Source organism: Pygocentrus nattereri, chromosome 28 (genome assembly GCF_015220715.1).
Source record: "Pygocentrus nattereri isolate fPygNat1 chromosome 28, fPygNat1.pri, whole genome shotgun sequence".
In the NCBI taxonomy this organism is placed as follows: Eukaryota; Metazoa; Chordata; class Actinopteri; order Characiformes; family Serrasalmidae; genus Pygocentrus; species Pygocentrus nattereri.
The window spans coordinates 24619842-24634990 of NC_051238.1; the positions used below are offsets into that span (position 1 = coordinate 24619842).

Sequence of the window (15149 nt, forward strand, 5' to 3'; positions counted from 1 at the left end):
TTCCATTACATTTCATACGTTCAAACCAAATGCAGTCTGTGGCCTTTATAAAGCACTGAGGCACTCATGGATAGCTAGCCATCTCTCTTATGCAAGAGCTTGCTGCTCCCCCAACCTCTGAAGCATGCTGAGTGGCGCCCTCCACAGGCTGAGCAAGGCCAGGTGACACGACTATGACTTTCTTATGAAAGTATGTCACCTAGTGGACAATGTGGTTAAGGGCCAATGTAAAATAATAGTATATTTGAGAATACCAGCACTATACTCACAAACAGATCAATAGGAATTTGATACATCATTATTTTTGTTTCAGATGTACTGCTGCACACTTTTATAGAAGCTATGGATTTTGCTGGTCTGGAATCAGCATCTCATTGTGTCGCGTTCCCATTGGTTCTTATATATGGTGTCATTATACATCACATAAAATGTGCTAAAAGGAAAATTACATTGATTTTTTTTTTCTGAATAATTCAACCATTGAGATTTAAAAGTCATTCAGAGTGGTTTGGTGTGAACTTGGTCCTTCTACAGACTCTCACAGGCAGAACTGTTCATAGTGGCGGTGATAGGAACCAGACGTCTGAAGCATGAATGCCTCTAAAAGCTGCCTCAGAGAGAACTTTTACCTGAAAATTTTGCGAATATGTTGCATGTTTGCCTCAGACATGGTTTTACAGTCCTATATTAAAGTTTTGACATTCCTGGCAGGGCAGAGAGAGACATGTAGTGTTGTAAAAAAAAAATTATAAAATTAAAACTATATAAAAACCTGAAAAAAATCTTTTTTTCTGAATGACCACATTTTTACCACTGTCAGCGTTACACAACACATTTAGAAGAAGCGTGGGCTCGCCGGTCGTGGCCGCATGTGTGCAGAAATCTCGAAAAATCGGTGGAAGTCAGCTTTAATAAAGCGCGGTCTGGCAACCCAGGTGGATGCTGGCAAAATGAGCTGATCTGGAATCAGCTTCGTCCTGCGTGCTACGTTCCTATTGGTTCTTGGACATGACGGGAGGATGACGCAACCTCGCTTGTGGCGGGAATGAGCTTCACTGGTGTGGCCCGGCATCCTTTCTTCAGGAGGCTGAATCGGTTATGACAGTTTACCTTAGGAAAGTGCAGGTTATCGCTCGCTAGTGTATCTGTGTTATATTGCTAAGGATGGAGTGATATGCGCTGCGTTCCGCTAGAAAAGCAGCAGACTGTTTCAGCCGTACGAACACAGGGGACGCGGTAGCTAAGCCGCTGCTGAAGCCTCTCTAGAGCCGCGTTAGCTGCTGAGAGGTCCTTTGAGGTAGAGCCATGAGTCTGTTCAACCTCGATAGATTCCGCTTCCAGAAAGAAAAGCCCGGTGAAAGCGTCTCCTCGCCGGTCCGGCTTCCCAGACAAGAGCAGCGCAGAGTGTTGAGTAAGTCCAGTTCGGATAAAGAGAATTACCTGGGTAAGAATTTACGGCGAAGGTTTACTGCTGGCATGTAGAGGCGTTAGGCCACGAGAGTGACCGTTACGTTCAAAGGAGTACCGTTAGCGGTAGCTAGCTTGCTGGGAATAACAAAGGCCTCCGGTTAGCCGTTAGCTCCTTTGCCGGTAAACCACCCGATGCGAAGTGTCGGTTTTAGCCGTCTAGGAATGAGCTTGGGCCCTTTCGGTGTGATCACTGCTCCTCATATTTACCGACTGGCTGAATTTTTGTTCGCCCCCCCGTTTTGTGAGGAGAGTGGTCTTAAATAGCGCGAAGCAGCAAGCGCGTAGCCGTCTGTGGGGAAACATTAGCTCTGGCGAGTCGAGACGGTCACGGTAGCAAATTAGCGAAGCAGAGAGTTTTTATCGGGTTTGTATGCGAATAAGTACCGTCCCTGTCCGTCCCTGGAGCTGGTTCAGTCGCCTGGACGGCCGATACATTTGGTCATCAGGGTGACACGTGACGTCACACCCTTCCTTCCAGCGTGCTGAGTTTATGGTCATTTACAGACTGTCCAGCTGCATGTTTCGTTGCGAGGAGAGGACAGTTAGTTCTGTCTAACACGGGTTAAACGTTTAATGCTCAGGTTTTGGTAATGATTTTAAATGACTTAAGACATACAAGCCCCAATGTGGTGTTCATGTCCAATACCATTAGAATATATTGAATGCTGTGTATTCTAATGGTGTTGGACATGAGCACCGTATTGGGGTTCATATGACTTAAAACTATTTTTTTTTCTTCTTCTGCGTCAAATGGTTGCTGTCTTGTCCGCAGAGTGAGGAAATGTTTCATTTAACTCCAGCAGATCATTCAGCCTTTTCAACCTTGGCTAGAGTGGGATGCTCAGGAGAAACTTTTATTGATGCTCTTATTGTCATAGGACTGATTCCAGTTCAACCAGGTGTGACGACGGTAGCCTCCTCGTCGAGGAATGTTTTATCTATTCATTTTTTAAATAATACACTAAACATTCCCATTTGGTTTAGATCATGCTTTAATAGTGTAGCACATGAATACCGATTTAAGGCATGCAAGTACTGACAGGAAGGGTCCCCTTAAAATGTAGCACCACTGGATCCTTTTTTCTGGCCTGTCTTGTGAAATTAAACATCATGATGCTTGTTATCCGTCAGGAAAATGTTTGTGTGTTGCAGTGAGAGGCTTCGTCTTCCACCTCTACTTAACAGTGCTGTTAAAATTGAACGAGTTGTTTGACTGAAAACCTTCGATTCTGTGTCGGCAGCGCACCAGGTGAAACCAGATGGCAGACGTGCACCAGGAAAAGTCCCAAGGCATGCACTGGAAGATGTGTCTTCTGATGATGAAGTGGTTAGAAAAGTCAAGTAAGCTTTACGCTGAAATAACATGGATATGCTACCATGAAATTGGGCAGCTTTTGACCGCTGCTTCACTGGTCACATGTGAAAAGTGCAATGCTTTCACTCTCAAAATATTGGTCGAGTTACCAAATGAAGATTGCTTTGCAGGGAGCCTGCTGTACAGCCGTCAGCGAAGAAGGCAAGAGAGTGTGAAGAGCACATAGATTTGAATTTGGAGGAGAAAGTGGCCAAACTCCTGGAAATGTTCCCCCAGAAGAGCCGAAGTGAAATACTGGAGGTAATTTAGTTTTTCTTGATGATGGTCGGCCGAGCCTAGATATTTAGGGCGAGAGAGAAATGACACAGTTCAGTTGGGTGTAGCTGCTATATTGTTTTATGATAAACTCAGGGCCTTAGGCTAAAAGGTTTTAGAGCTGCTGCTGAAGAAAAAATAAATAAATAAAAAAATAGATGATGTAAATGACTCAAGATTCATATATGTATGTATGTGTATATGTGTGTGTATGTATATATGTGTATGTGTGTATGTATGTGTATATATGTAGGTAGATGTGTTGAAATATAAAACCTTTTGCGTGCAATGTTCAGATTACAGTTTGAAGGTTTGATTGTGCTGTTAACCTTTTTGTAAAACGGTTTGAAATCCAACAGGTGATTGAGAACACAAGCACACTGGAGGGAGCTGTAGCGTGTTGTTTGCTGGTTTATGGAGAGAAAGGTGAAGGTATACATCAGACATTTAACACGTTGTAATCCACCTGGTCAGAGTATGGTGATCATTTGTTTAACATGTTCCATACACTGACACAAAATGTGACATGAAATGAAATGTAGTAGCTAGTAACCCCTGTGGAAAATTTATGATATTAAAACAGCAAAGTAAGGAATGTTTATTACTAAAGTTCTGTGGTTAATGTCTGTGGTCTGTGAATAGATTCATCCAAAGTGAAAGGGACGTCGGTAGACAGTGATCAATGTGAGATGCAGCCAAAGAAGCGGAGAAAAACTGTGGTAAAATGTTTCATAACTCCCGGGTGTTTGTAAAGCTGGCTCAGCCAACTGTTGGGACTTTATTTCAGAATAATAACAGTATACGCCTGCTACGTTTATTGAGTTCATTATCTTAATGTAGGAATCTGACTCTGATCCTGAGCCTGAGGAAGAGAGTCAGGAGCTGAGCAGAAAGCAACAGGAAGCTCTGGTGCGCAAACTGAAAAAGAACCTACCTAAGTTTGAAAATGAGGTGGGCTGAAGTTGGTAAAGCGCTTCTGAGAGACAAGAATTCGTATTCTTTATGTTCTTATTTCATTGCTCTTATTTTCTCGCTCTGTGTGCTTTACAGGTGCTGAGGGATGTCCTGAGAGAGCATGACTGGGATCTTGAGAATGCCTTGGGATCTCTACTGATATTTTCATCGGAATCAGGTAAATGAAATGTATTTCATCCTTGAAATATTTCTGGACACAGCAACTGGGAAGTCCACTAATTTTTCAAATTATACACCATTAACATTTTTTTTAACATTACATATAAAAGCTCAATTCACTAATTCGCTAAAGGTTCACTGGTTGTTTTGGGTAGCAGATATTTTTTCTATATTTGTGTCAGAAACACAAAGTTTCTCTGCAGTGTAGCTTTTTACATCAAACCAACGTGACTGACTTTTTAACGTCATAACAGTTGAATTATGCAGAAATTTTGAAAAGTTGTCTTTTAATGTAAATTGTGAATTTTGAAACGTATTGTTTTTCTGTTGAACTTCAGAAGACTCCAGCCCTAAAAGAGATCAAGACAACAAATCCAAAGCATCAGATACTTTGAAGCCTGCAGAGAGCAGCCAAGAGAGCAACAGAGAGAGGAAGCAAAGGCCAGATGCCGGTCTCTCCAGATGGCTCTCGGCTGTCTCGAGCAAATCCACTCAAAAAACACAAAACGCCTCTACTAGGTCAACATCCATAGAAACAAAAACACTCGCTCGTTTTAAGAGAGAAAAAGCAGATAAGATCGAGCAAAGCAGTGATTCAGATGACGAAGAGCTTGATAGCGAAGCTGGCAGTGTTTCCGACGACTTTGATTCGGACGCCGAAGACAGTAGCATTGATGATTGTATCAAGGACCAGATATTACAGTTTCTCCAGGAGGCTTCTTTAGATGAACTGACTTTGATATCTGGTTGTTCATTGAAGAAGGCCCAGAAGATAATCTTACTGAGGCCGTTTAACACATGGGAAGATGTGGTAAGGATTCCGTGTACTCTCAACTTTCTTGTATTTATTTTTCAGACACAGTTGCGCAACTTAATGCTTTTGAGTTTTCTGTTTTCTTCAGTCTCACCACTTCTAAATCCTGGAAAAATGTAAATTGTGTTTTGAGTTCATGCCACTAGTCCTTTCAGCTGATGCGAAACTAAGCAAGCAGACTTGCTTAAAAGACCTTTTGCATGCTTATTTGAAGGAGTGTCTTTGCAGGTGGGTTAGTGTACCATTTAGTATTATCTTTCTGTAAATCTAGACATTGTATAAAGAATCTACAGTGTGGCGAGATCACTCTTTTGCCCTACACATGAACTCGGAGCACAAAGAGAAAGATGTCACGTTTTTTACTCTTATATATAGTGAATATGACAACTCGTTGACTTGAGTTAAACAGTTAGGTGCTTCTACATTTTTGGCGGATTTTTTCTTGGAGTTTCATTGCAGTGCCATCACTTAAACTAATAAGTTTGAAAAGCAAGAGGTTAAGTTTACTTTTGATATGAAACACAACAAGATTGACATTGACAATGAACTGACTTGCCCTGGCATTTGTGTTTGCACTCGTTTGCACTTCATGGGCAGTCGTGGGCTGGAGGTTAGGGAACTGGCCCTGTGACCGGAAGGTCGCCGGTTCGATCCCCAGGGCCGACAGACACCTAACCCCCAACGGCTCCCTGGGCGCCGTGGATTGGGCTGCCCACTGCTCCGGGCAAGTGTGCTCACTGCCTCACTAGTGTGTATGTGGTGTTTCACTTCTCGGATGGGTGAAATGCGGAGGTGGGAGGTGGGATTAAAAAAGTATCACTTATCTCTTCCCCAGAATGAGCAGTTCTGTAAGGATAACAGCCTGTCTATGGAGCTGGTGCACGGCTGTAAGATGGTGCTGAAAGAAAGGCAGGTGCTGAAGCAGCTCATGACCAGGTGTGAGAGTATTTCCAGGAAGATGACCAAAGATGTCACCCAGGTCATCAAGAATGGCATGTGCTCTATGAAGCAGCCAGCCATCCTCAACAGCCAGTAAGGAAGCAATTCCTTACAGAGATGAAATTATTTCAAGTTTCTTATTTGTTAAACCTACACATACAGCATAAGTACAGGAAAGGCAACGCTTTGTTTCCAGATATGTTTTGAGTTTGAGATTATCTGTAATTATCTTTTGCCTTCTTTCAGCTTGAAATTACAGCCATACCAGTTGATAGGCTTGAAATGGCTTATACTTCTTCACCAGCACAAGCTCAGTGGGATCCTGGCTGATGAAATGGTAAGTGTCGTTCTTTTGGTTACTCATTTTTTTTTAAAATAGAGAATTAGTTGTTTACCTGAATATGAAAAGAAAAGAAAAAAAAAATATATATATATATTTTTTTTTTTCTATTTTGCCTTCAGGGATTGGGAAAGACAATTCAGGCAATTTCTTTCCTAGCGTATCTCTATCAAAAGGGGATTAAGGGCCCTCATCTCATCACCGTACCTTCTTCCACTGTAGGTAAGGCAAGAAGTTCTGGGAACCACATACAGGAAATGCATCACGTTAATTTTTTTTTTTTTTTTCGTACCTTTTTGAATATAACTCATCTCTCCCCTGCAGATAATTGGGTAAGAGAGCTAAGGCTGTGGTGCCCAAGTCTGAAGGTGATTGTTTACTATGGTGAGTAAGTTGCAGTCATTCTATATTCTGATGTTACTTTGGTGAGATTTAGTTTTTAGGCAGTTGTAAACTTGGGCATTCTACACTATAAAGTGTTCATACATTTTTTTTTTTTTCCCCCAAACCAAAAGATGAACTGTGAACTTCATATCTTGTAATTATTACTTATGTGTTCTTGCAGGCTCTGTGGAGGACCGTAGATACCTCCGACATGACATTCTCAACAATCAAGTGGAATTCAATGTCATAGTGTCTACGTAAGGGTTTTTTTTTTTTTTTTGCACAGCATCTAAGATTGAGGTTTCAAATACATTTGTGCTTCTCAGTGATGTTGCATACCACATTACAATGTTGAGGAGGTACAAATGTTTACATTTTGTGGTTGTCTGTTCCATTGCAGGTATAATCTCACAATAGGGAATGAAAATGACCGCAGCCTCTTCCGCAAGTTGAAACTGAAATATGCTGTGTTTGATGAGGGACACATGCTGAAGAACATGAACTCGCTGCGCTACCGCCATCTCATGGCCATTAATGTTGGTGCACTCTCATTAAATGTTAGGCAATAGTAATGTAATGTGTTCAGTCAAGAATTATTATTATTATTATTATTATTATTTTTTTTTTTGGTGTGCTCATATTTTTCAATTTCAGTGAGAAATCGCTTATTTGTCTGTAGGCTGAACACCGATTGCTTCTGACTGGAACTCCTCTACAGAACAACTTGCTCGAACTAATATCTCTGCTCAACTTCATCATGCCTTCCATGTTCTCCAGCAGCACCTCCCAAATCTCCAAGATGTTCTCCACGGTAAGGAGACAATTAGAAAGGAGCAATTAGAAATGGGGGAATTTTGCGGGTTTAGTGAAGCAGCTGTGTTCTCAAGCTTGTTGTCGTCATTTTTTGTTGTTGTTGTTGTTGTTGTTGTTGTTGTTGTTGTTGTTGTTGTTGTTGTTGTTGTTGTTGTTGTTGTTGTTGTTGTTGTTGTTGTTGTTGTTGTTGTTGTTGTTGTTGTTGTTGTTGTTGTTGTTGTTGTTGTTGTTGTTGTTGTTGTTGTTGTTGTTGTTGTTGTTGTTGTTGTTGTTGTTGTTGTTGTTGTTGTTGTTGTCAGAAACATGACATATTTAGACCCAAATTAACTAAAACTGTATTAGTAATTTAGTGAATTATTTTATAGTTTTAGTAGCGTTTTCCGATTTAAGTGACAGTTAGCAGTACCTTTTATTTTTTTTGCACAACTTTGTGTTTAGTCTGTGTACATTTGTCAGACTAAGTATTTTAAACCTAATCATTACAATACATGTTTTGCAAATATGAAATTTTATTTCATTAGTTACACATATTAACAACTGAGTATGAGGATTGATTTTGCCAGGAAAAAGTTCAATTATAGTGCTAGCTTGCAGCATTGATTTATTGTGCATTCTAGAAACATGCCCACATGTTATATTGTTTAGAAAACAATTTTTTTTAATTTTCACCAAGTAAATAATACATGATGTTAATGTTTTTGTAACTTTTGTGATGCCCTTCTCCATAGAAATCATCAGAAGAGGAGAGTACTTTCCATAAGGAGAGAATTGCTCAAGCCAAGCTCATTATGAAGCCCTTCATACTGAGACGAGTCAAGAGTGAGGTATTGATTGCCAAAATAAGAGAGGAACCTGTATTAGAAAGAGTGACGAGCTTTCACGTTAGACCCCATGATAAATATGAGTAAAGGTTAATGTTTTTAAAGTGACTCATCTTTAAAAGTGTTGTGAATGAAATAAGTGTCTTCCTAATGTCCGAACAGGTGCTGAAGCAACTGCCACCCAAAGTGGAGAAGATAGAAATGTGTCCCATGAGTGATGCTCAGCAGCAGCTCTATGATAAACTCTTCAGTAGGCTCAAGAAGACTGTCAGTGGGGAGAGTATGTATTCAAATTGTGCATGCAGGAGTATTTAGATATTTGTGACGCACCTTTAGTTCTTTTTTTTTTTTGTATGCAGTGTCTTGGCAAGGTCGGGGCTCGTATATTTGACATCACTCTTCTAATATGTTGGAGTTAAAATAGACCAGGCCCTGTCACTCTTTTGCATGTCCATCAGTTCATTGTTCTCCTTTGTCGTTTGTGCACCTTAAGAGCGCGAGCTTAGTAATGTTATGATGCAGCTGCGGAAGATGGCCAACCACCCACTCCTGCATCGGCAGTACTACACCACTGAAAAACTTGCTGCCATGAGTCGAGCCATGCTGAAGGTCAGTACAGGGCTATCACTGGTGATTATTTGGCATTTGTGTAGTGAGAAACTATGTGCAGTAAGGTATGTTACTCTGGGGGTAAAGAATTGGTTAAACGACAAAATAATACGAAGCTATTTATGTCTGTACCAGTAAACCTATGTTTAAACTCTTACTAATGAAGAGGTTTGGCTGCTGTTTAGCGTAACCTTTATGCTGGCCGAGTTTGTACTGCACAGACTCAGCCTTTCGCCAGGTTGCTGTTTTGACACTGAGTAATCTTGTTTTTTTCCATTAGGAACCAACACATTTTGATGCAGATCCTGCACTGATCCAGGAAGACATGGAAGTCATGTCAGATTTTGAGCTGCATAACCTGTGTAAGGAGTATGCATCCATCAGTAAGTTCCAGCTGGAAAAGAAGTTCATCCTAGACTCTGGAAAGTTCGCTTTGCTCACCAACCTACTGGAAAAGCTCAAAGAGAAGGTAATATGGCGCTTTTGAGATTTGGCCTTATCCATTTGTGTGAATGTTAATTATAAATACTGCCTGCTAACTTGCATAATGTTCAGGGTGACCGGGTGGTGCTCTTCAGCCAGTTTACCATGATGCTGGACATTGTGGAGGTTCTGCTGAAACACCTTGGCCATGAGTATGTTCGGTTGGATGGCTCCACACCTATGGCAGAAAGGTTGGCATGGATATCACTCACCTAATCAGTATGCTGGGCTCATTCTTAGTGCTCTTCACAGCGGTCTCTTGTTGTTGTTGTTGATGATGATGATGATGGTGACCTCTTTGCTCCCTCTGTCCTAGAATTGGCCTTATTGACAAATACAACACAGACCCTGAGATATTTGTCTTTCTTCTTTCGACTCGTGCTGGTGGCCAAGGAATAAACCTCGCCTCTGCCAACACGGTGATCCTTCATGATATTGATTGCAATCCTTTCAATGACAAGCAAGCAGAAGACCGCTGTCATCGAATGGGGCAGACCAGGTCAGTGTAGTAGCAGTGTGAAACGGGTGAAGACCCAGGCAAAGAGGTTTCTTTCTAGCCCTGTGCTAAGAATTTAAACGTGGATCCCAAACAGTGGAATTAAGACGTGGTCTGAAATAGATGTGCTGTATGTAGCAATACTTTTATATGTGTGATTTTTACATTTTTTTTTTAGTTGTCTTTCTGTAAGTCGGGAATTTAGAATTAAGGTCATTGTGGTCAGTATCTGTAACTGCAGAAGAGGAACAGCTTGAACGTTTGGTTAACTAACCTTGGTGTTTAAATGTAGGCAAGGACTCATGTTCTGAAAAGAAAAGGTGACCAGTAGGAGGATCCGCTCTGTAAGCACTAATCATTTCAGAGATAAAAACAAAACGTTGGTCAGTAAAATAAACGTTACTGCAAACTGCATGTACGTTTAGGATATTCTGCTCACAGTGCAAGTCGTTCTTCAGAGCCTTGTCCATGTGCTTTCCGTGTTAAAAACTAACCGCTTACCATCATTACAGTTGGATTTTCATAGTTCAAATAGCCATTTTTGTCATGCCAGTTGACCCTCCCCTCTCCACATACCCAGTCTGTTGAAGACTTAAAAAAAAAAAAAATCAAAACACATTTTAATTTTCTCATTTTACTTTGGTTCTTACAACATCTCAATTATGTTACATGTTGTGTATTTGACCCTGCTGTCTAAACTCGGGTATAGAAACGGGCAGATTACATGTTGAGTCATGAGAATTGTATTTCACAAAACAGGATTTTTCATAAAAGTTTTGATAACAAAAGCCAAGCCTGTACAATAGTGGCAAGGGACATTGCTGTTGGAGGGTCCTCTTTTTTTGGCACTTGCCTCCCAAACTGAAAATACATTATCACAATAATGCCTAAGCAAATGAAGAGTTGGTAATATAATGGTGTACTTGCAGGACTGTACGGGTTATTAAACTGGTTAGCAAAGACTCCATAGAGGCCTGTATGCTTCGTGTAGGACAGGAAAAGCTCAAACTTGAACAAGACATGACTACTGATGAAGGTGAGGATAAGCGATAGGTCAACACATACACAACTTTTACATTTGCTATACTCGTTTCACTGCTTCAGCTCCAATTCTATACCTTTTTCCTTTCTTGCAGGAGATGAGGGCACCATGTCTGAGGATATGGCAGAGCTGCTAAAGGTATCGCTGGGTCTTTGACACATTTACAGCTAAGAATTCCAGTGTGTTAACTGTCCTGTCTCAGTGCATCATTCTCATTCCACTCATCTGAAGACAGTGGTTAGTACAAATATGAGCAAGACCACTAATGGGCAGACCGAACAACCCGGTACCTGCTTTCTGTTGGGAATGTTATGTTACTTTGAATCCGTGTTAAATTACGCACAACTTCTAGAGGGAAAGAAAAAGCTGAAATGGCCTGTCGAGAGCAGCTGTGACGCTCTAAACTTCACAGAAAAACTCCATGGACTGATTTGTATGGGTGCTGTAATGTAATGTAATGTTTACCTCATGTTTCATATCCTATATTCAGGCTGAAAGTACAAGACTCCCGGGCTGAATCCAAATCCATGATTCACATTAGTGGTCATGGGGATTTGTGCCACCTCCTTATGTCTTTTTGGTGAACTGTATATATGTTCTTGTTGTATTTATATAAACCTGTCCCTGTGAAATAAAGACATTTTATAGCCTTAATCATGAGTTGCTTCCTTGACTAAGGGGTAAGTCTAAATTTATGCTGTTATGCATTACTGTAAAACGTAACAATTCTGTGTATATGCAGTACATGCAATAAAAATTAATTCTGAATCAATTCAAAAATATTGCTCAAAACAAGCAGTGATCATGTAGCCATGGTGCCTTAAAGAAAAAAAGATGTAGATGATAGACTGAAACTAATGTATTGCCTTTCTGTGTTCAGTCATTGGTTCTTGAAGAGCTGTGTTGATTAGCGGGAAAACAAAAAAAAAAAATGTATATTGCGAGTAAAAATACTTTCAGCTCCCTCAAGAGATTCTAGGAACATGTGACAGATTTACAGAAATGTGTTCAAGATATCTCCATTATTTCTATTTTGAAGCAAGAGCAGTGTAAACTAATGAAAGTGACTGATAGAGGCACTTATGGTTTTGGAGAGTATCTTCCACACTTATGGCCAGTCAGGTGAGCATCGCACATGGTGCTGTAGCTGAAGTAAAAAACTCCTTTCTTTAGTCTACAGCTGTATGAGTGAATCCCTCTTTCAGGATAGACCACACATCTTCCAACCAGATCATTGTAAAAGACGTCGCTGTCCCACACTTCAAATATTAACTCGTGGCCAAACTCTATCGAGCCAAAGTTATAACTGATGTACCATTCTGGGTTGTTGTTGTCCATCACGACTCCAGTCTCTTCATACTTGTTATCATACCATACTTTCACATAGCCGTCTGTTTGAGTGAAGAAATCTGCGTTTAGACCTGTAGCTCGCTGCACTGCCACTCTCAAGGTGCCACGCCCTGCTCTGAGAGGACAGCAGTTGTGGTCCAGGTTTGGTGTGGGGGTGCAATCTTGATTCTGCTTCTCCACAGGAAGCATGTTCTCCTCAATGTATTCAGTCACTGCCCTTCTCAGATTGGCATTCAGCTCTGGGTCAGTGACCAGGTGATGGAGAGGAAAAATAGCATATGAAATGACATCTGGGTTCTCATACAAGCTCTTCATCCAGCTCGTGTATGCCTCAGATGGACTTTGATGGAGCACGAGGTCTGGAAAGTATTTTTCCCCACCCAAGACCTCAATGTTGTGAGTCATAAAGCCCTGGTAGAAACCCATGTTCATGTTATTCTTGAGGATATCTGTGCATTTGTTAGAAAGGGATGCATTGGCAGGCACAAATCCTAGAGACATCTTTAACTCAAAGTTCAGGCATTTCTTTATCTCTGACTCAGAGAGGCCCTTTAAGGTTGCAAGGCAAGTTCGAAAAGCTGTGACTCGTCTCACACGTCCCCCTAGGTGGACGTGACGGATATAGTGTGTGCCATATGTGTCAATAGTCCTGCGGTACAGGGATTTCGTTTTCTCGTCATAATGTCTAGGTAGTCGTAGTATGTGCTTGGAGAATTCAGCACTCAGCTCTGGGTGATCCGTTACCCTGTAACTGGGGAGAAAAAGGAAAACCTCATTGTTCAGCTGTGACACTGGTATCTGAAAATGGCTGGTGAATCATCTGTTTTCTCTGGCCAGTCAATGTGGTCACAAGAGTCAGGAAAACATCTGTCCAAGTACAAAGTTGTTGGATGAAAGAATGTTGATTTTCAATCATAATAAGAAGATAAAATTCTTGTTGATTGATATGACTATTTCAAAAATGGAAGCATGAACACACTAAATATTAAATTTTTGTCTTCATTTACGGCATTTGGCTGCCGCTCTTCAACGACAATTTGATCATTATATATAGGGAGGCCAAGGCGGTGTTGGGAGTCTTGCCCAAGGACTCTTATTGGTATAGTGTAGGGTGCTTGCCCAGGTGGGGATTGAACCCCAGTCTACAAGGCACAGATGTTACCCACTAAACTAACCAACAACCAATGTCTTCAGTTGTTGAGGAATCTGTGTAATTTCCAGTTAAACTTTTTATATTTTTTCCCCTGATGCTGTGGAATAAACTTGGCTGTTCTGACAGGAAATTAATAAATTAATGGTTGTCTTTTACTTTTCTGGTTACTGTACCTCCGTTGTATTTATGAGACCTGTTGTTTTTTTTTTGGACTGGCTTTAGGAGTCAATGTGCCAAATACTACACCATCAGAAATTTTGAAACCAAGTCATCTGCACTTACCTGTAATATATGCAGCTGATGTCATGAAGGGCAAAGGTCGCCTTGTCCATCATGTGCTGTGATTGAGCGAACTTGGCTATATCTGAATGGCTTCCTCCTAAGATCACCTTGCCCAGATCATCAAGGCTCAGGTCCATTGCCCAGTTCTTGTTGATGAGCGATGTCGAACTCTTGATGAGGGTGTCAATAGAATGGTGAAGAGTGCTTGAAAGCTGTTTGTTGCAGCGGCTGAAGGGACGCCAGTCCAGCACAGCTGAGGGCAGTTTCTGCACCTGGCCTCCCTGGAAGCGGTTCTCGCATACTGTACAAGTGTGATTGTCCACCATGTGGGATTTAACGTTTATCACATAGGCACCTTTGCGGCGCATACGGACCACGTCAAAGCCCTCTCCTGCCAGGTTGTAGCCAGGCACAAAGGGTGCTTCCCCACATTCTGGCCTTGTTCCTGTACGGCATCCTGAGTTCCTGTGCCACGTGGTCAAGATTATGGTGATGCATAGTAACGGGTGGAGACCAGTGAGTTTCTGAAGACCCATGATTGCTTCTTAAGAGAGGAAATATAAGGTTGACTTAAGTGAGGTCATTGCTCGTATTACAAAATGGTTTATTCTAAGCTATTGCTTATTCCAGATTGTATATATAGTCAGAGTTATCTTATTGAGATTCAAAGCCAGCATAAATGTCCAGAGGGAAGTTGCAGTATATGTCAAATTTTTAAAGAACAGAGTTTTAACTCATTTTTGTGAATTACTTGATCTATGTTTACAACATGGGTAAAGACTACTGACTCACTGACTGCTTAAACACTTTTATTTCAAATGAGGTCAAACCGGCAGGCCTCCAACTGCTGGCTTTAGTTCTGTTCATGCAGTGCAGCAAAAAAAAAAAACCCAAAACGAGCGTTTAAAAAAAAAAAAAAAAAAAAAGATTTTCGGCACTGACCCACTTACCGTTATGCTTGGTTTTGGCCTTTGTTCACGAATCGCTACAGCACTTCTTCTGTGAAAGGTTGAGGCATTTGAAGCAAGAGTGTATTCCTTTCCAGCCGTTTTTTCCAGATGCAGACAGATCTTGTCCGCTGACTGGTTTTGTTTTGATATCCAGTCCCTCCCAGCTGTGGGGGAGGGTGCTCACGAGACTTTCCGAGGCAATAGAGGGTTGGCATAGACAGAGGCAGGATTATGTAGAGAGAAGAGGCTTTTGAGATCATATCCTTTTGTGTGGTATTCCAACGTGCAAAGAATGTTTGGGCTGAGATTAGTGACCTGTATGCTCTATTATACACTGTAGAAAGATTTCAGTTCAAGCTGAAAAATATTTTGTGTATCTAATGGCAACAAACCATTTAAATAGATTTATTCAATTCAAATGCTTTAAGAATAAAAATGC

General features: G+C 41.1%; 2 protein-coding genes across 6 annotated transcripts; one reads left to right on the forward strand and one right to left on the reverse strand.

The window, feature by feature from the left end:
* Nucleotides 1-1037: 1037 nt before the first annotated feature.
* smarcad1a (SWI/SNF-related, matrix-associated actin-dependent regulator of chromatin, subfamily a, containing DEAD/H box 1 a) lies at nt 1038-11629 on the forward strand. Of its 5 annotated transcripts, none has more exons than XM_017714787.2 (23): nt 1038-1444; nt 2712-2811; nt 2956-3085; nt 3460-3532; nt 3743-3819; nt 3941-4051; nt 4151-4232; nt 4573-5045; nt 5884-6080; nt 6234-6324; nt 6450-6549; nt 6652-6711; nt 6893-6968; nt 7112-7247; nt 7391-7522; nt 8253-8348; nt 8508-8625; nt 8839-8954; nt 9235-9423; nt 9510-9628; nt 9754-9936; nt 10863-10969; nt 11070-11629. In XM_017714787.2, exons 1-23 carry the CDS (start codon nt 1306-1308, stop codon nt 11129-11131), a joined length of 2967 nt encoding a protein of 988 aa, XP_017570276.1. In that variant the 5' UTR covers nt 1038-1305; the 3' UTR covers nt 11132-11629. The 5 variants fall into 5 exon arrangements, with proteins under 5 accessions (XP_017570276.1, XP_017570277.1, XP_017570278.1 ...); XM_017714788.2 differs by having other exon boundaries at nt 4576-5045; XM_017714789.2 differs by having other exon boundaries at nt 3460-3526.
* On the reverse strand, nt 10548-14838 carry prf1.5 (perforin 1.5). The gene is made up of 3 exons (XM_017714791.2): nt 14711-14838; nt 13761-14304; nt 10548-13076 (listed from the first exon to the last, which is right to left on the reverse strand). The coding sequence occupies exons 2-3, from the start codon at nt 14294-14296 to the stop codon at nt 12056-12058; spliced, it is 1557 nt and encodes a 518-aa protein (XP_017570280.2). The 5' UTR covers nt 14297-14304; nt 14711-14838; the 3' UTR covers nt 10548-12055.
* Nucleotides 14839-15149: the final 311 nt, after the last annotated feature.

Bases quoted from the DNA above. Each gene is read 5' to 3' on its own strand.
- smarcad1a (XM_017714787.2), top strand. From the start codon at position 1,306: ATGAGTCTGTTCAACCTCGATAGATTCCGCTTCCAGAAAGAAAAGCCC. The intron at 6,081-6,233 runs GTAAGGAAGCAA...GCCTTCTTTCAG, and splicing joins CCAGCCATCCTCAACAGCCA to CTTGAAATTACAGCCATACC. The intron at 9,424-9,509 runs GTAATATGGCGC...CATAATGTTCAG, and splicing joins TGGAAAAGCTCAAAGAGAAG to GGTGACCGGGTGGTGCTCTT.
- prf1.5 (XM_017714791.2), bottom strand. From the start codon at position 14,296: ATGGGTCTTCAGAAACTCACTGGTCTCCACCCGTTACTATGCATCACC. The intron at 13,077-13,760 runs GTAAGTGCAGAT...TTTTCTCCCCAG, and splicing joins ATCAGCTGCATATATTACAG to TTACAGGGTAACGGATCACC.